This window comes from Hemiscyllium ocellatum, chromosome 4 (genome assembly GCF_020745735.1).
Source record: "Hemiscyllium ocellatum isolate sHemOce1 chromosome 4, sHemOce1.pat.X.cur, whole genome shotgun sequence".
Lineage (NCBI taxonomy): Eukaryota > Metazoa > Chordata > Chondrichthyes > Orectolobiformes > Hemiscylliidae > Hemiscyllium > Hemiscyllium ocellatum.
Genome location: NC_083404.1, coordinates 15,268,287 through 15,288,517, shown reverse-complemented (window position 1 = coordinate 15,288,517; position 20,231 = coordinate 15,268,287). Strand labels below are relative to the sequence as shown.

General features: G+C 40.9%; 1 protein-coding gene across 1 annotated transcript in view; it reads right to left on the bottom strand.

Moving 5' to 3' along the window:
- LOC132815299 (uncharacterized) overlaps positions 1-20,231 on the bottom strand; it is a 103,881-nt gene that overhangs the window by 67,833 nt on the left and 15,817 nt on the right. Inside the window, exons 2-3 of the mRNA XM_060824143.1 lie at positions 15,521-15,670; positions 10,996-11,127 (exon numbers count right to left, since the gene is read on the bottom strand). Coding sequence (XP_060680126.1) covers positions 10,996-11,127; positions 15,521-15,670 — 282 coding nt within the window. The remainder of the gene's footprint in view (positions 1-10,995; positions 11,128-15,520; positions 15,671-20,231) is intronic.

Here is a 20,231-nt window from a genome sequence, read left to right as displayed (position 1 = left end):
AACCTGACATACCCCTTGTTACATTAGAGCCAGTCTCGATATCAGAAACTTGGTTGTTCGAACTATTTCCCCTGAGAGTCCACCATTTTCCAATTTTCACCCCCTACATATTTGGTTGAGATGTTGATAAAAGTAGACTTCTGCACTCTCTACTTCATATTCCTTTCCTGCAGATAATCCATCTACCAAACTGTATCCATGGTTTTTCTACTTTCCTATAGCTGCCATCCGTCACACTGCCTAGCTCCTGTAAACTCCTCATTGTCTCGAACTGCTATGCTAACTGATCTATACAATCTAATAGGATTCGCAATCAAACACACAGCAGACATAATCATCAGTCATATAGAAACTCTCCCTAATCTCCTACGTCCAATAGGAAGAGCACATCACTCTACTAAGGCCATCTTTGCACCTTAACAATCTACAAACTCCAAAATAGCTCAGTCTTACTGCTGCATAAACACTGCTCCAGGCTAACTTAGCACCTATGTTTTATATATTTTAAATTTAATCAAGAGACAGATCTCAATAAAACATATAATCAAAAAAGAACCCACTCTACTCACTATTGTAGATTGACAAAAAAAAACAGAGGTTACATTAAAAAACTATGCATTTAACTGCTCATGTGCTGTGAGCTCTCCCACACAGGTTTCTCCAAGGCCAGCTGTGAATTTCACTGCTTGTTATTTTTACTCAGATGCAATCACATTTCTAGAGATACTTGAACTCTTACAGCAAAGGCAGTGGCTGTGCAGATTCACTGCTGAGTCAGACAGCACCATCGGTTTCTTTCCCATTTAAATCACTGACCATGTGGTCTCTACCTTTGTCTTCCTACCACTTTTTTAAAGTTCTGTTGTTTTCATCTTTTTTCCCTCAAAGTTCCAAAACAATGCAACAGCTCATAAAACAGTAATTACAGATCCTGGAATTCAAGGAAATCAGCTCCAACACCTAAAATATCTCAAAAAAATTAGCAGTTCTTAGACCCACAACTTTCTGCATCCTCCCCAGAATTTATACCCTCTGACCTTGCCCATATGGTCTATTTTCAGCAAAGGACACAGCTTTATACCTTTGCGGCATCTTCTCAATGAATTTCGGGTACGACATTTGGCTCATCAAACAAGGAACAGTTTGGGATTCTATGTCTGTACTCGATAGAACTCATTGCCGCAGAAAGCTGTGGAAGAGATGTTACTGAGGGTATTTAAAATGTGGAGGCGTTGGACAGGGGCCGACAAGGTCAGACATTATGTGACACCAGGTTATAATCCAACAGGTTTATTTGAAATCTCAAGCTTTCAGAGCACTGCCTTTCATCAGATGAAGTGGACAGGAGATGAAGTGGCAGCGCTCTGAAATCTTATGTTTCAGAGATAGACATGTTCTTGATTATTTAAGGAATCAAAGATTACAAGGCTAGAGAATGGGGTTGAGAAACACATCAGCCATGACAGAATGGGCCAAATAGTCCAATTCTCTTCCTATAAGCTTATGTTCTAACATGACACTGAATTCTTCTTCTATTGCCTTCACCTTCATGCCTACTTATTTGGATAAGCCACACAGAACCTTACAGCCATCTGCAATACTCTCCCATCCCAAAAATGCTGGCTTTCATAGCAAGACGATTTGAATATCAGAGTAAGGATGTCTTGCTGCACTTGAGAGGCCAAACCCTGAGTATAGTGTGCAGTTTTGGTCTCCTAATCTAAATAAGGATATTCTTGCTATTGAGGGAGCCCAGCAGAAGTTCACCAGACTGATTCCCAGGATGGCAGGACTGACATTCAATGAAAGACTGGACTTATACTCGCTGGAATTTAGAAGAATGGGGGGATGGGGAGCAATCTAATAAAACAAATAAAATCCAGTTGGGACCAGATAGACTTGGTGCAGGAACAACGTTGTAAAAACAATGACTGCAAATGCTGGAAACCAGATTCTGGATTAGTGGTGCTGGAAGAGCACAGCAGTTCAGGCAGCATCCAAGAAGCAGCGAAATCGACATTTCGGGCAAAAGCCCTTCATCAGAAATAAAGGCAGAGAGCCTGAGGCGTGGAGAGATAAGCTAGAGGTGGGGAGAAAGTAGCATAGAGTACAGTAGTTGAGTGGGGGAGGGGATGAAGATGATAGGTCAGGGAGGAGAGGGTGGAGTGGATAGGTGGAAAAGGAGATAGGCAGGTAGGACAAGTCCGGACAAGTCATGGAGACAGTGCTGAGCTGGACGTTTGGAACTAGGATGAGGTGGGGGAAGGGGAAATGAGGAAACTGTTGAAGTCCACATTGATGCCCTGGGGTTGAAGTGTTCCGAGGCGGAAGAGGAGGCGTTCTTCCTCCAGGCATCGGGTGGTGAGGGAGCGGCGGTGAAGGAGACCCAGGACCTCCATGTCCTCGGCAGAGTGGGAGGGGGAGTTGAAATGTTGGGCCACGGGGCGGTGTGGTTGATTGGTGTGGGTGTCCCAGAGATGCTTCCTAAAGTGCTCTGCTAGGAGGCGCCCAGTCTCCCCAATGTAGAGGAGACCGCATCGGGAGCAACGGATACAATAAATGATATCGATGGATGTGCAGGTAAAACGTTGATGGATGTGGAAGGCTCCTTTAGGGCCTTGGATATACGTGAGGGAGGAGGTGCGGGCGCAGGTTTTACAGTTCCTGCAGTGGCAGGAGAAGGTGCCAGGATGGGAGGGTGGGTTGTAGGGGGCGTGGACCTGACCAGGTAGTCACGGAGGGAACGGTCTTTGTGGAAGGCGGAAAGGGGTGGGGAGGGAATATATATCCCTATGGTGGGGTCTTTTTGGAGGTGGCGGAAATGTCGGCGGATGATTTAATTTATGCGAAGGTTGGTAGGGTGGAAGGTGAGCACCAGGGGCGTTCTGTCCTTGTTACGGTTGGAGGGGTGGGGTCTGAGGGCGGAGGTGCCGGATGTGGACGAGGGCATCTTTAACCACGTGGGAAGGGAAATTGCAGTCTCTAAAGAAGGAGGTCATCTGGTGTGTCCTGTGGTGGAACTGGTCCTCCTGGGAGCAGATACAGCGGAGGTGGAGGAATTGGGAATACGGGATGGCATTTTTGCAAGAGGTAAGGTGGGAAGAGGTGTAATCCAGGTAGCTGTGGGAGTCGGTGGGTTTAAAAAATGTCAGTGTCAAGTTGGTCATCATTAATGGAGATGGAGAGGTCCAGGAAGGAGAGGGGGTGTCAGAGATGATGCACGTAAATTTAAGGTCAGGGTGGAATGTGTTGGTGAAGTTGATGAATTGCTCAACCTCCTCGCGGGAGCACGAGGTGGCACCAATGCAGTCATCAATGTAGCGGAGGAAGAGATGGAGAGTGGTGTCGATGTAATTACGAAAGATCAACTGTTCTACGTAGCCAACAAAGAGACAGGCATAGCTGGGGCCCATACGTGTGCCCATGGCTACCCCTTTGGTCTGGAGGAAGTGGGAAGATTCGAAGGAGAAATGTTTAAGGGTGAGGACCAGTTCGGCCAAACAAATGAGAGTGTCAGTGGAAGGGTACTGTTGGGGATGTCTGGAGAGGAAAAAAACGGAGGGCTTGGAGGCCCTGGTCATGGCGGATGGAGGTGTAGTGGGATTGGATATCCATGGTGAAGATGAGGCGTTGGGAGCCGGGGAAACGGAAGTCTTGGAGGAGGTGGAGGGCGTGGGTGGTGTCTCGAACATATGTGGGGAGTTCCTGGACTATGTGGGATAGGACAGTGTCGAGGTAGGTAGAGATGAGTTCAGCGGGGCAGGAGCATGCTGAGACAATGGGTTGGCCAGGGTGGTCAGGCTTGTAGATCTTGGGAGGGAGGTAGAACCGGGCAGTGCGGGGTTCCCGGACTATGAGGTTGGAAGCTGTGGGTGGGAGATCTCCTAGGGTGATGAGGTTCTGTATGGTCTGGGAGATGATGGTTTGGTGATGGAGGTGGGGTCATGGTTGAGGGGGCAGTAGGAAGAGGGGTCCTCAAGTTGGCATTTGCCTTCACGGCAGTCGGGGTCACCCCAACGCTGATTGGCGATGTTACTTCCGCCCCCCTCATGGACACTCCCACAACCACTTCCGCCCCTCACAATTCCTCATACATCACACGTGACATCACTTCCTCCCCTCACATCATCGCTGATGCCACACGCTCAATGACGTCCGCTACTCCTACTGCCGTGGTCACCACCACTTCCACCCCCACCAGCACCACTCACCTGCATTCTGCTAACACGCCACCCACAGACCCCACTGTCACTATCCCCACCCCCCCAGGACCCCGAGGGGAACACTTCCTCTGCTCATGATTCCACCCCCATTCCCCCCACCACCACACCCACTCCAGTTACAGGTTCCACCCCCACTCCCAGCTCCACACCCACACCAGAACCCAGCTCCCAGCCCTGCCGAGTTTTCACCATCCCTCCAGACCTCCCCCTCACTTAGCACGAACAATCAGTTCTCAGCAAAGGACTCACCTTCATCCCCCTCCATCCACTCATCAATTAACTTACTTTATGCCGTGACATCAAACAATTCTTCCGTCGCCTCCGCCTCCGAGCTTACTTTCACAATCAGGATTCTCGCCCACTTCCAACACAGTGCATCCACCTGAACACCCCCCGCTGGCCTATTACCTTACCTCGACCTCTTCATTTCCAACTGCCGCCAGGACATTAACCCCCTCAACCTGTCTACCGCCCTCCCCCACTCCAACCTCTCACCTTCACAATGCGCAGCCCTCCAATCCCTCTGCTCCAATCCCAACCTCACCATCAAACCAGTGGATAAAGGGGCGCAGTGGTAGTCTGCCGCACTGACCTCTACACCACTGAAGCCAAACGCCAACTTGAGGACACCTCTTCCTACTGCCCCCTCGACCATGACCCCACCCCCCATCACCAAACCATCATCTCCCAGACCATACAGAACCTCATCACCTCAGTGGATCTCCCACCCCCATCTGTCTATAGATCAGTTATAAAATTCACCCAAAATCTCATTCAAAGGAAAGTCCAACAGAACAGCTAATACTTTCTTTCATGCCGATCTCAGAGCTACACATTCAGTTCTCCATCTTATTTACTCTATGCAACTTACTCATGGTTCAGGCAGTGATCCAAAAGTTATGAGCTTTATGAATCTACTTTTTTACATTAGCCCATGGCTGCTCATCGTCCTCAGCAAAACCTTTCTTAGTTCTACCTATGTCATTGATCGTTACAGGGACTACATTTGACTCTTGAGTTACTCTCTAGCCTGAAGGAGATGTCCTTAACTCTAGCATTATGCTGGCAAGATATCCTTCGGAGCTCACATTTTCAGCTGCACAGAACACGATCCTGCAAGTTGTATTCTCTCTACTTCCATTGGGTTTTTTTTCACTTTTGTTACATGAATGATGCTTGCACTACAATCCCAGTCAGTTCATTCATCCCCCTACAGTCTCTGCTCTCGTGCAAAGTTGCAAGAACCTTAAATCTTTTGGAAAATTACAAGGGCGGAGGTTCCTCCATTATTACTTCTGAACCCCCATACCTACTTCACTCACCCTCCTGTCCGTAACCACAAACCAAATTAAAGTATTTAACTTAAGGATTGTGGTTGCCTCCTGGAACAGTGTCCAGGTAACTTTCCCCTCCCTGATGCATCGGATTGTCAAAATTTAGATTCAAGTTCATCAACTCAGAGGCAAAATCCCTCAGCTATCCTCATTTATTACAAATGTGGTTGCTGTGGATCATACTGAGATAGCAGAAGGTGAGGACTGCAGATGCTGGAGATCAGAGTCAAACATGTGGTGCTGGAAAAGCACAGCCGGTCAGGCAACATCCAAGGAATTCCTGATGAAGAGCTTATGCTCGAAATGTTGACTCTCCTGCTCCTTGATGCTGTCTGACCAGCTGTGCTTTTCCAGCACCACACATTTTGACCATCATACTAATATACTTCAGCTTCTAATTAATACAACAATCAATATAATATCCCCCCCACCATCTTTACTGTGTTTAGTTTAACTAATTAGGTTTACAATTTAGAAACATTATTCAAATATTAAACCAAATAAATTAACATATATATTTCATAAAAGTCATGTGTTTTCCTTGTAACTGCTGAAACCACGGTTTGTGTTTCGGGAAAAAAAGTCATTAAAAAAAATCACTAATCATCGGTTTGTGTCTGCATGGGTGTTCCAGCTTTCCTCCCACAGACCAAAGTTGGGCAAGTAAGGTAGATTGACCATGGGAAATTGCCCATAGTGTCCAGTGATATCCAGGATTGGATTAGCCATGGGAAATGCAGTATTAGAGGGATAGGGTGGGGGTTGGGTGTGGGTGAGATGTTTTTCAGGGGGTTATTGTGGATTTGATACTCTGAATGGCCTACTTTCACGCTACAGGGGTTCTATGATCTACCTGCTCACCAAATTAAAGCACTGAAGACATAAAAGACATAGAAAATATTGGAAAAGCAATTTATTATTTCCTCCCTGAAATAACTACACAGACATCAGTACCCTGTCACCAAGTCATTCTTTATTTATTGGTGCAAAGTACACTGGCTGTGGCTAGCCAGTTTTGGAGTCAGTTGTCTGAATTGAGGAGATTCTAATCTCCTGTTTTTTTTTAAATTTCACAAGTACAACAGTATTGATGGCTATAACCAACCAGTTCAGAAATCAATTCTTTAAAACAAACATCAGTAACACTGGCTGTAGTCAAGCAGCTCAGAGTCAGTCCTCGTTTGAGGGCATTCTAATCTCCTAGTTATACTTTTTTTTCTTGTTTCTCAACTGAGGAGATTCTAATCTCTTGGTTCTAATCTTCTCTGTATCGATACAATTTTAGTATATATGCTGCCGAATTGGTCAGCCAGGGCTTTCCTGATTCACTCAGGTTAACAACTCCAAGATTACCATCATACTCAAAGATATCAACCTATTTCCGATCACTACATTCCCCTATATCAAATTCCTGAATCAGCACTGTCCTATTTTGTATTCTAGCAAAACCTGATTTTTTTCAAAGAGTTGAATACTCGCATCTAAGTAGTAACTATTAAATCAGCTTCCTGTTAACAGTTATTAGCACCTATTCACTTTCAGGTGATTGACAGAAAGGCTGCCACTTAGGGTTGAATTATGGAGAGGTACAAAATTAAGGGGAATAATATGGAGGAAACAAAAAGTCTTTGAGAACATAATTGGTAGTGCACATTTGGTAAAAAAAACCAAACGAAGAAAATTTTCAAAGGCAACAAAAAGCACGCACAAGTGGGTATTCCTCAGACCAGAGAAGGGTTGGAAATGGCGCATTTAAGAATCAGGACTAAGTCCACTCCTGTTTTTCTATGTTATACGGGGCTTTGGTCGGGCATACCTTGAGTATTATGTGCAGTTTCGATCTCCTGGTCAAAGGAAGAACATACTTACTATTGAGAGAGTCCAGCAAACATACACCAGACTGATACCTGGGATGGTATACGAGGAAAGACTGGATCGACTGGGCTTGTACTCACTGGAATTTATAAGAATATGGGGGGGATCTCGTAAGATGTATAAAATTTTGATGGAGCTGGCCAGACTAAATGCATGAAGAATGCTCCCAATGTTCGGGAAGTCCAGAACTAGAGGTCACAGTCTAAAAATAAAGAGTAGGCCATACTGGACTGAGATGAAGAAAAGTTTCTCCACTCAGAGTTATGAACCTGTGGAATTCTTACCCACAGGAAGCTATTGGGGCCAGTTCATTTGTTACATTCAAGAAGGTGCTGAACATGGGCTTTTGTGGCTAAAAGAGTCAAGGGGAACAAAGAGAAAGTGGGAATGGGATACTGAAGTTGCATGATCAGCTATGATCATATTACAGTGGTGCAGGCTTGAAGGGCCAATTGGCCTACTACTGCACTTGTTTTCTTTGTAGAGTGGGAAAAATGTAATTCCATGAAAAGTGTAGGAATATGGAACGTTTAGCCAGAATGGTCTATGGAGAGACTATTGTAGCTTTCAAAGGAGGTGATAAATATTTGAGGCAGGAGGAGAAGAGGACTGAAACAGGCAGTGAGAGCAATTCTGGACAGGCATCAAATGCAATTTCATGTCACTAAATTTAATGTTAGACAGTTTGAGACCAAAAGAAAGAGGTAAGTCATAGAGGTTCAACCATGCTGACCTAGCTCCCTAAACTGAACTAGTCCTATTTGCCTGTGTTTAGCCATACCTCTCTAAACCTTTCCTATCCATGTGCTTGTTCAAATGTCATTTAAATTTTGTAATTGCATCCATTTTTACCCCTTCAGCCTTCAGTGTATTGGACTGTAAATGTTAAAAAGAAGGCTATTGATCAACAAAAATCGAGTAAGTTAAATTTATGATTTCTACAAAGTAAAAATACATGTAGACAAAGCTGTAAAAATACTCATTAGAATTGCTTCATCATTATATAAAGAGTAAAGGTGCATTCAAATTTTTTTTTTCTTAATTATTTTATGGAATGTGGGCATTGCTGGCAAGACAAGCATTTGTTTCCCATCTTTAATTGCCTTGCTAGAGGACAGTTAACAGTGAACCACTGTTTGATCTAGGATCACAGGTAGGATACACCAGGTCAGGATAGCAGATGGCATTAGCGAACCAAGAAAGATTTTATAACAATTGATGGTCATGGTTTCCAAGATTAGCTTTCAATTTCAAATTTTATTAATTGAACAATCAAATAAAGATCATAAAAAATTTAAGCAGCATTGGCCACACAGTCCAAGGCTGATATTATTCTGAACTTAATTTCATTTTCTTACCACCTCCACAGAAGCATAAATTATTCATCGCTTCCAAACCAATGACCACTTCCACATTGAAGGACATGGGCAGCAGATATATAGGAACAACACTACCTTCAAGTTCCCCTCCAAGCTACCCACCATCCCGACTCGGAAGTATATCACCGTTCCTTAACTTTTGCTGGGTTAACATTCTGGAATTCCCTCCCTAATAGCATTACGGGTCAACCCACAGCAAGTGGCCTGCAGTGGCTCAAGAAGGTAGTTCACACCACCTCATGGGCAACTAGGACTGGCAAAAAATACCCGCCAGCCAGTGACAGACACATCACAGAAATGAATTTTTAAAAATTACATTTAAATATTATTAGACCCCAGAGTGAGGTATGGAGATCTGGGAACTATTATAGACATTTATAGAGCTCCATCTAGCAAATATATATCAAGAGGAGGGGCAAGGGGTAGGAAACTTCTTTAAGATACTTGTGATTCTGAGAATAAATACATTGGGTCAAAGAGAATACTTATTAGAGCTTTTAAAACATGAACAAAATTAAAATCAGAAAAGACCTTTCCCCACAGAGTCAATACTAAAAAGGTGATCAGTTTTAAATTATCACCAAGATGAGAAGAAATAAAGTAGGAAAAAATATTTTCACCATTGTTGGAGTAAAGAATGTTTTAACAACGAGCAGTGGTCAGACGTCACTGCACCTTTCAAAGGCAAAAAAAGGAGATTACCCATCATCAGGGAGGTGACGATGCACTGGTATTGTTGTTAATCCAGTGACCCACATAATGCTCCAGGAAAAAAATCAGAAATTTCTGTGGAGTGCATCCCCACAGATACTGCCAGACCTGCTGAGCTTTTCCAGCAACTTTTGTTTTTGTTTCTTTCAGTTCTCTTAGTTTTTATTTAATGCTCCAGTAACAGGAGTTCAAATCTTATGAAGACAGATGATGGAACTAAAAGGTTCAATGACCTGTTGATTAAGAAGGTGATAAGTCCCTGGAATGCACTACCAGAGGTAGAAAAGGCAGATACAACAGCAATGTTTAAGATGCATCTTGACAGATACATGATTAGGCAGGGAACACAGAGATATAGACTGCATAAAAGCAAAAAGGTTTTAGTTTAGAAAGGCATCATGTTTCAGCACAGTCTTGGTGGGACAAAGGGCCCATTTCTGTTCCTGTGCTGTACTGTTCTTTGTACTTTAAAATGGCAGAGACAGAGACAGTGAAAGGGTAATGAGAATTGTTGTAGTGTGAACACAGACACAATGGAGGGTTTTTAAAAACTTAGCCAACCCATAGGAAGAGAGTCAGAAAATCATGATTTAAGATTCCCTCACATTTTTTACAGCTTTAGATCACAGTATGTTAGTAAATCACTGCTCAGTTCCTGTCTGAAGACCAGAATAAATGAGAGTGAACCTCAAATTGAGCAATGAGACTATCAGTAGGTCTGCAGTAGCTCGCAAATATGTGCTAAAGTCAGCAATGAATTGGTCATGTATTGGTAGCAGAAACATTAGGTTAAAAAAGAACAGAGTTGAATTCGATGGGTTGTTGATCCCAAAGGCATGGTATGGGAAAACTGGACATGGGCAAAATAATTAACACGGAATCATGATGGAGGAATGCAGCGGAAGAGTGAGGCTAAGAAAGAAAAGCAAATTGCAATGTTGTTGTGCTGAGGGAAAGATTGGGGCCCGTGTGTGGGAAGGGGAAAATCTGGGCCTGTGGCTGGGGAAGAATGCAGAAATGAGGGACATCTTGGTGAAATCAGCAAGGTCACAGAAAAAGCTCAATCATGGAAACCTCTTAATCAGACACCTGGATTCTGGAAGAATGTAACTCCAAAATTGATTAAATGTTCCAAATCCCCACCTGGGTGCTTTAGAAGTCAGAGATGAGTGTTGAATTTGAAAACATACATGGCAACAGGCTTTACAGATTTATCATATTTTAACTTCTAAAGTAATTCCTTTCAGTAAGTTGGCTGCCCACTCAATCCTGGAGTTAGTTAAAGTCAGTAGTGGGCAGGTTAGAAGTAGATAAAGCAGTTGTTCAAACTTAGTGTCCCACGTCTCCCTTCCCAAGTTTGCCTGTATTTTTATATTAAAATTCACCTCAATGGGTCAAATTATCTGCTTTGATGTGGAAATCTCTATGATTCTAATCATGTTGTCAAGGCTAATAATTACAAAAATCACCTACATCAAATTTCTGCATTATTTCATCTTGCTGGATAGCACCAATCAGAGTACTGAGGTCAATTTTTATGTCCAGGTTTTGTTTACGTAGATAATCAGTTTCTTCCTTAGTAGCTTTGCATTTCAACCACTGTTCCTGTAAAATATAAAATAGAATACTCACTCCAGTATTTTATGTTGTTGAAACTCCAACATGTTCTGAAATTATATTCATAAATGTGACAGCTATGAGCATGCATTGTGAGAGACCACAAGCATATCTGATGCACAAGTGATGTACAAGCCTATGATATACCTTGCAACAATGGGACAAGACAAGAAGACATGCCTATATAAACAGTCAATATAGGGACTGAAACAAAAGTTCCTAATATAATTTTGTACCACATTCCAGCTGCCCAGTCATCCAAGCTAAATATTTCCCACATATTTTCTTTTAGTTCTGAGAAAGTTTTTAGCCTTAAATGTTGTCCTTAAACGTTTAGGCTAAAATGTAATTTTGAATTATAGAGCACATTTGCTGTTCACTAAAAAATGGTATGGCAAGGGAAGATAAAATAATTAAGAACATTTGCCTTAACATCAGCGAATCTGTATAAACGACACTAAGTAACAACATTAACAGCTGTTCTTTTGTGAAATTAATAAACAATGTTTAATTCTGACCTCGGAACAAAAACGCTGTATCAAATTAACTTCTCTCCCAGATTATTGTCCTTTGCTATTATCTATCTTGTTCAGAACATGCAGTGTGTTCGTTTACATTAATGCTTGTGACAGTAATGCCTTGTAAACCGGTGTATAAAAATAGTCTGTTTTTGATAATATGGCGGGGTAGCTGGCCAGGGCTCTTGAAAGAAGGGTGATTTCTACTCTCCTGGATTAATAGAATCCAGTTAGCTTGACATACAGTTATCAGTATTATGTTGTAACAGTGATGCTATTAGTAAATGAAGGGGATGATTAAAATTAAACTAAACTGTCTGTAAGAGTTTTTTTTATTTCTGACCACCAACGATACGATCTCCTGGACGAACCATGCGAGAGGCTTATAGGTTGAATTCATAAGGAATTCCCTGGGCCGTCTCATATCTGTACTTTATCCGCGAATGTAGGATAAAATGAAAGAAAGCATTTCAACCCATTATGTTTCACCAGTTTTATACAAGTAACCACTTATAAGAATACATTGGGTTGAACTTCCATGCCTCCGACCCAGCAGAAGTATGCGTCAAGGTCTAAAATGGTGAGCAAAGATCTAGCTCCTCAATGCTGCCATTGCCACAGCTACAATAATAACCCTATGTGGGATAGTCTGAATTGTGGGTTCACATTCCACCCAAAAATCTGAGAAAATGTTTTTGTGCTGTATAACTCTATGAAGTATGTATTGCAATGCTAAAAAGGTATTGCCTTTCAGATCAGACTTTAATTTAAGGCCAAGACTGTCCTCTCACTTCAATCAGAATAGTTCCAAGGATCCATGATTTTAAGGCTGACCAGGAGAGATCATTCAGATAACTTGGGTATTGTTTACTCCTCAGGAACACTTTTTAAAAGATTAATGCAATAACTTATTGTTGTTTCTGGGATCTTGCGGCATTCAAACTGTGTTTTCTAAACTAACAACTGACTCAATTTAAATAAGTATTGCAATGATTATAAAACACTTTGAGACAGCCAAGCATCATGAAAATGCTACATAAATGCAAGACTTTCTGGTTGGGTTCCTCAGACAAACTTATTACTTTAATCGGAACTAAGTGGCTACTATTATCAGATGACTTAATAAAGTGAGATGAAAAAAGATTTTTAATTTTTGTGGGGCCATGACAAACAAGAAGGTGCTCCCATACTCTACGAATTGAGCTTGGACATTGTTTAGATTCTCACTCCTTTCCAGACTTCGGGACTATCCTAAAGCTTGTTCAACTTCTTGCAACCCAAACTTAGCAGGATGCTGTACAAAACACCAACACTAAAGAGGCTGAACTTTCAATATCTTGATGTTCATGCCAAAACTACTGTACACATTCAAGTGGCCAGCTGCTTGAAATGCCCTGGGCAGAGTGAAATATCTCTCAGCAAAAACAGGAGCAGGCCATTTCACCTTTAAACTGATTTGCCAATTCCTTTTCTCTTACAAAGTATCTTATCATGAATAAATCATTCGTCTGTAAATATGTTTCTTATACAAATACTTATTTATTTACATAAGTAAACCATCTGTAAATACTGCAAAGACCAAAATTTCTCAATAGGCAACTGATGGACTCAGAATCTACGTTATAAAAAATCCTCAAATTTCTCATTTTGTTCCTTTGACAATGATTTAAATTTATGCCCCCGGTCATTAACATGTTACTAATTAGAAGGGACCAGCATCACTAACAAACACTTTGACAACTCCAGTGAAAGAAAAGTAGAAGCGTGAAGTTAGGAAACCAGAAGGTAGAGGTACCAGAGCGCAAGGAGACAAGGGGGCCAGGTAAGTGATGGAGTATTTAGGGTAGGTCAGCTGGGTGGGAAATATCAGGTCTGGCAAGACAGCGGTTCAGTACTGGTGGTAGGTCAAGGTAGGAGATCAGATCTAGTGGCTAGGGAAGAGAGGTACATTTCTGGCTGGTGGAGGTGGGAGGGGGAAATGGAGGATTCAGTAGTGGGGCATTGTGTGTCAGGGTGGGAAGAGGTTTCATAAGAAGCACAAAATGGTAAGCCACCCTGGTAGAGCTGAAGTTGTGGGTGTGCAAAGTAGCTTGGGGGTCATGCTCTTAATTATTTAGGATTGGACTAGGTTTTTAATAGTCTTCCATTTTTTAAGTAACCACTTAACTGCAGTAGAATCTTCCAAAATCTCTGACTGAAATGGCCACTTTCAAAAGTAGCAAAGCACAATGGCAAACAAAATCTTCACTTGCCTGCACAAATCCTTCACAGTCTGTTAGTTCAGGTATTCAACAGGGTCCCTATGCACAACTCCCACCTACACTCAGAATTCGATTATTGATTGAAAGTTAGGTCCTTAAGTACCTCGAAGTATTTGGAAGTTGTAAAACACTCCTAATTGAATATTCTTTCATCAGACCAGGAAACATTAACAGAACCCCAGTTTCTCCAGTTTCCTTATATTTAAAGTCACTCAACCTATTATTTTATGATATTGGTTTCATTGTCTTGAGGTGTTCACTTACGTTAAACATTTAACTATAAACTAATGGCTTGTACAGGTTTAGCATGCTTTGTTGTGTGGTTTATATTGTTTCCTTCTTTGAAACTTAAGATTCTACAAGATTCTATTAACTCATTTCACAAGTTGCTCTTAGTGAACATTTAATAACTCATATAGCAAGTAGCTCATCTAATCTCCGAGATAATTTAACCACGTTGCAAGATACCAGTGACCAATAAATTCTTCAGCAAGTCATACATTCTGCTTACAAAAACAGAAATTGCTGGTCTGGTAGCATCTGTGAAGAGAAATCAAAGTTAATGTTTCAGGTCCAGTGACCCTTCTTCAGAACTGTTTTTGCTACCAAAGTGTATAACCTGACACTTATCAAAATTATACTTCACCTGTTGGGTGTTTGCCCACTCACTCAACCTGCCCAAATCACACTGAACTATCTCTGTACTCTCTTCACAGTTCTTCCCCCTCACCCAGCTTTGTACTATCTGCAAACTTGAATATAGCTCATTCACCTAAATCATTAATGTTGTGAACAGCGGAGGTCCAAGCACTGATCTTCATGGTACCCCACTAACTTGCTACTCTAAAATACTTGTTTATTGCTACACTTTGTTTCCTGCCAGTTATCAAAATCCTCTAGAAGTCCAGATAAACCACATTCACTGGCTCCCGCTTGTCTATTATATTGGCTACATTGTCTCAAAATTCCAAAAGATTTGTCAAGCATGATTTATCTCTTATAAATCCATGCTGATTCTGATCCTGTCACTTATTCCTAAATGTTCTACTATTTTGATCTTCTATAATGGACTCTAGCATTTTCCCCAGTATCAACATTAGGCTAACCTGTCTGCATTTCCCAGTTTTCTCCACCTTTTTTAAATAGTAAAACACCATTTATAAAAAAAATTCCATTCAAACCTAACCTTAAGCTCTTGTTTATGTATTTTACACCAATGCCCTCCTAGTTCATAGACATAAATAGAAATTTCTGGAAAAATTCAGCATCTGTGGAGAGAAATCAGAGTTAACGTTTCGTGTTGAGTAATCCCTCCTCAGAACATTCTGCTAAACTTTTCCAGAAAGTTCTATTTTTGTCTCTGATTTACAATATCTGCAGTTCTTTCAGTTTTTATTTAGGATTCCCTCAGAGTTCATCCTTATCCATTTCAAATAACTGATTTAGACAGTCTCCAAGCCTCACAATTATATCCTGATCATAAAATATTTCTCTAATTTAGTCAAGTAGCTACTTCTGAAGATCGCTATTCTTCACCTTTATATATTATTTATGCTAAAACTGAAAATCAAACAAACAAGAAAAGGAAACATGCCATCTTACATATGATGCCTGGCCAGCTCTCCAAAGTTTAGCATCCAGACTTGCAATCTTTTCATTCGCTTCTCTCTCAAGATCTTCAACAGTTTGGGCCAAAACTTTATTCTGATCACTAAGATCGTTTACATACGACTGAAGAATCCTTAACTTCATCTAAAAGAAAACCAAATGAGAATTGAACAAAGATGATGAATTTGCACCTGATCCTCTCCATGGGCTCAACTTTCACACTTCTTTCAGCTTGAAGGCCACACAGTGTGCCATTTTTTAAACATTGTCTGAAATCAAATTAGTCTCCAAGTTAGTCAAAACGTGAAATGATATAAATTTTCCCTTATCTGGGTGGTATGCCACTACAGCCCACTTTAGGGAATATTTTCGTGTCAGTGTTGTTGTCGAACTATTACAGTGTGCTAATCTAATAAATTTGAGAGTGACATTCACTTCTTCCATTCCATTTTGCCCAGCATTTAAGGATAACGGCCACTTAATTTACCAAATGAAAAACAAATAATTATTGTCCAACAGGCAAACTATTTATCAAATGTACAGGAAATTAGCACTACAGCTCTGGTAGGTCAGGCAGATTAAACACTTCACCCTGGTAGTACCAGGTCTTAGTACAGCCACAACACCACCATCTGGTAGCTGACAGCAGAAGCTACAAAGTGTGTCCATGTGTACAACTAACAATTAAATAGTATGGACTTACTGTTCCGTTTTATAGAAAGTCAAGATAAAAAACGTACGCAACATTGTATTTCCAGCTCAATCAATCAATTTTACAATTAACTGTTTTATGGCAGGCAACCAACTTCCCATCATTTAGTTTGTATATCAATTTCACTAACTGGATATACAATAAAGCTCCAACATATAGTCATATAGGGCAACTCAAATGGAATTTGTTCGTTCAAGCACAGGGAGATAACAAATGTGGTAAAGTGCCAATACAAGTTCACTAAAGGGAAAAAAAAACTTATGGGACAGTAGTAGCTCATATTTTCCTTATGCAGGCATATATACAATAGCGTTCATAGCAAGCCACTTGTTTGTTCCCAGATTGAGCATTGTACATTTTGCAGACATTGAAGAAGGTACAAAGAGGAAAAGATAAATCTTGAACACCGCTTTCCTCTTTACGTGTCTGCTGTCAGTTTATTTAGCAAAGTAACATGAATAGATGATAAACAAATACACAAGATTTCAGCCAATCAGCTAGTTTTGTAATATTAGTACTCAAATCAAATTGTTCCTAACACTGAATATGATATTCAAATTTCTAAAAATGACTCTAAGAAAGAATGACGAAAGCTTTTACATGCTTTTGGAAAGCACTAATGACTCACTGCGAAAGTGTTTGTATAAAGCTTATTAATAGAGTTTTAATGGAGACTAGGTACTTTGAGCACTCCAAAGGAAAGGATCTTTGTGGAGTCAGAAAGCACCAAGAGTTTCATTCATTTCGACGAGCTGTTGTCAGAGCAAGCACAGATATCATTTTGCATGAGACTAAAGAATATCAAAACTCAGGAGCCTCTCTATTTAATTACATTCATACTTAAAGCTTTCAACCCAATAGCTCATTCAGCACTCGAAAAGAAGCAAGAAATCATGGAACCACAAGACAAAATCTTGATTCTATCCACAATAAGTTAAAACTCCAAAATCAAATCAAGTGCAGATAAGCAGATTTTTGAACTGTTGTCTCCTAAAAATAGCAGTAAGACAAGGGTTGCAACTGCAACCAAGACTATTTTATGTCTCCCTTCAAAGAACAGTGGAGAGCATCTCACCTAGTTAGTCTAGGCAAAAGTGAAGACTATAGATGCTGGAAATTAGAGTTCAGATAAGGTGCTGGAAAAGCGCAGCAGGTCAGGAAGCATCCGAGAAGCCGGAGAATCGACGTTTCAGGCAAAAGCCTTCATAAAGATTGTCTATCTAGGGAATCACAAAAAAATTTTCTCCAGTTCGTGGCAGACTACGGTTTTTAGGACTGTGAACCTAAAATGAGAAAAATGCTCACTGTTTTTAAAAGGAAAGAATGTACAAGAAATTGTTTGCAGCTTGGAAAAACAACTGAAGCTAAATGATGCATATGAAACAAAGATTTTTCTTTAATTTATTCATTTGTGGGATGTGAGCAATGCTGGCTAGGCAAAGACAATAAATGCTTGCCAGTTTCCCTTGAGAAGGTTGTCATGAGCTGCCTTCTTGAACAACTGCAGTCCACCTGCTGTAGGCTGACCCACAATGCCATTAGGGAGGGATTTGGATTCAGCTACAGTGAAGAAATGGTGCTTTATTTCCAAATCAGGATGGTGAGTGATTTGGATGAGAACTTGAAGGTGATGGTTTTCCCATATATCTTTTGTCCTTGTCCTTGATAGAAGTGGTCACAGGTTTGGAAGGTAGTGTCTGAGGCTCTTTGGTGAATTTCTGCAGTGTATCTTGTAGTTTGTCCACACGTACTACTGACCGCCGTTGGCGGAGGAGTGGATGCTTGTAGATGTACTGCCAATCAAGCAGGCTGCTTTGTCCTGGATGGTGTCAAGTTTGAGTGCTATTGGGACTGCACTCATCCAGGTAAGTGGAGAGTATTCCATCACACTCCCGAGTTGTGCCGCCTTGTCAATATGGGCAGGCTTTCGGAGTCAGGAGGGGAATTACCTGCCATAGTATTCCTAGCCTCTGACCTGCTTATGTAGTGACTTCAGCTAAGTTTCTGGTCAATGATAGCCCCCAAAACATAGATGAGGCAAACTTCAGTGATGGTAACACGATTGAACGTCAAGGAGAGGTGGTTAGATTACCCTTATTGATGACGATAATAGCCTGGCATTTGTGTGGCATGAATGTTACATTTTGAGACATTAAGTCCAGGCAAATTGGTAACATTGTTGTGGGATTAGGAGGAATCCAAATAGTAACAGCTTTCTGACTGGTTACACTGCAATATAACAGATCCAGAAATGCAAACAGAGAAGTAAGGGAACTTCCAGAAATTGGCTATATCAGTACATTCCTCTCTGTCCCACGTGTGAAGTTTCTCTCTCTAATTCACGGTCAGAAAAGCAGGAAAACTGCATTCAGAGACTGAAAAAATTCTAAAACCAAAAGGGAAAAAAGAAAGACTCCACATCCAAACAATCAGCTAGTGAATTAAAGATAGATCTTCACTACACAGATGACAACATGGCATCATCAAAGAACCAAACATTATCAAAGCAACTCCTCTGGTTTTTGTGAATTGGGTTGTTGATATAGAACTTTATTTCTCCATTTATTTTATCCATTCTTTATTCTTATTTGCGTCTTGTCAGTTTCTAAACGTGTGTGTGTGTGTGCGTGTGGGAATGGGGGTGATGGGGCCAGGAGAAATTTGAAAGAAGTTACAATTTTGCCTTGCTTCTGCAATTGGTTAAGAAAATGACTTTGGTACAATAAATGCTTACTTTCTTCTGGATGCAGGTTTGCTCGCTGAACTGGAAAGTTTGTCTCCACCACACTGACAACATCTTCAGTGAGCTTCCAAATGAAGCAATGGTGGTGTCGCCTACTTTCTATTTATATGTTTGAGTTTCCTAGGGTTGGTGATGTCATTTCCTGTGGTGGTGACATCATTTCCTATGTTGATGGCATTTCCTGTTTTTTTTTAAAACTTGTGTCCTTAGATACAGAAGAGGAAGGACACCACTTTGACGGGACAACACACCTATCCTAGGACAAGTCAAACAGAGACTTGCACGTGAAGTATGACATTCCAACCAGAACTCTATCAACAAACTCATTGACTTGGATCCCATTTACCACCCCCTGACAAAAAAGATAAGGTAACATATGATATTTGACAATAAATAATTCATTATGCAATTTTATATCAGGAAGTGTATCATTGTAGAGTCTCAAGTCTGAACTTCAAAAAGAACATAAACCTCAAATTTAAACAATATCCATGTCTTGGTCCCTATCCTATTTGAGTTTTGCCCAAGACAAGCAAGCTGATATTCTCCATCTTCAAACACCATTTGATATGCAGGTTGACCCTAGGTTACGAATGGTTCTGTTGTTGTGTACATTCGTAAGTTGATTTACATTCAAATCGGAACACAAAACAATACAAGATCGCCATTCATAAGTACAAAAAAAGTGTTTACATGTTACATCTTTGAAATTAATATGAATAAGTGACCTTGTTCATAAGTATGAGTTTGTAAGTCAACATTTTAAAATAGAGGACCACCTGAATATCATATAATCAACAAGATTGTGGCAAGGTTTTGTGATATATCTCTAAATGTTTTTTATTGCTGTTTTCCACCAATACTTTGGATTTATTATGTAGTGAATACTAGACTAGCAATTCAGAAATTTTGAGTACAAATCCTACCATGGAGAAGTGCAAAACTTAATTTAATTATCAAGTAATATGGCAGCTAAAAACTGGCAAACTGATTCACTAAATCTCCTCTAGGGATGGGAGACTGCCACCCGTAAATGGTCTAGGCTGGATCTAAACTATAGAATGCACTCTGTGCCGAGGAAGTCACTCAGCTGGAAAACTAATTGCTTGAACAAAGGTGAATTCCACCTACGGCCAGGCAATAAATGCAGCTTTACTAGCACCAACAGCCTGAAAATAGTTTGTTTCCATACAAGGTACAAATTCAAACCTATACTTGCCAGTCATGTGATGATGATAGGAACATACTTT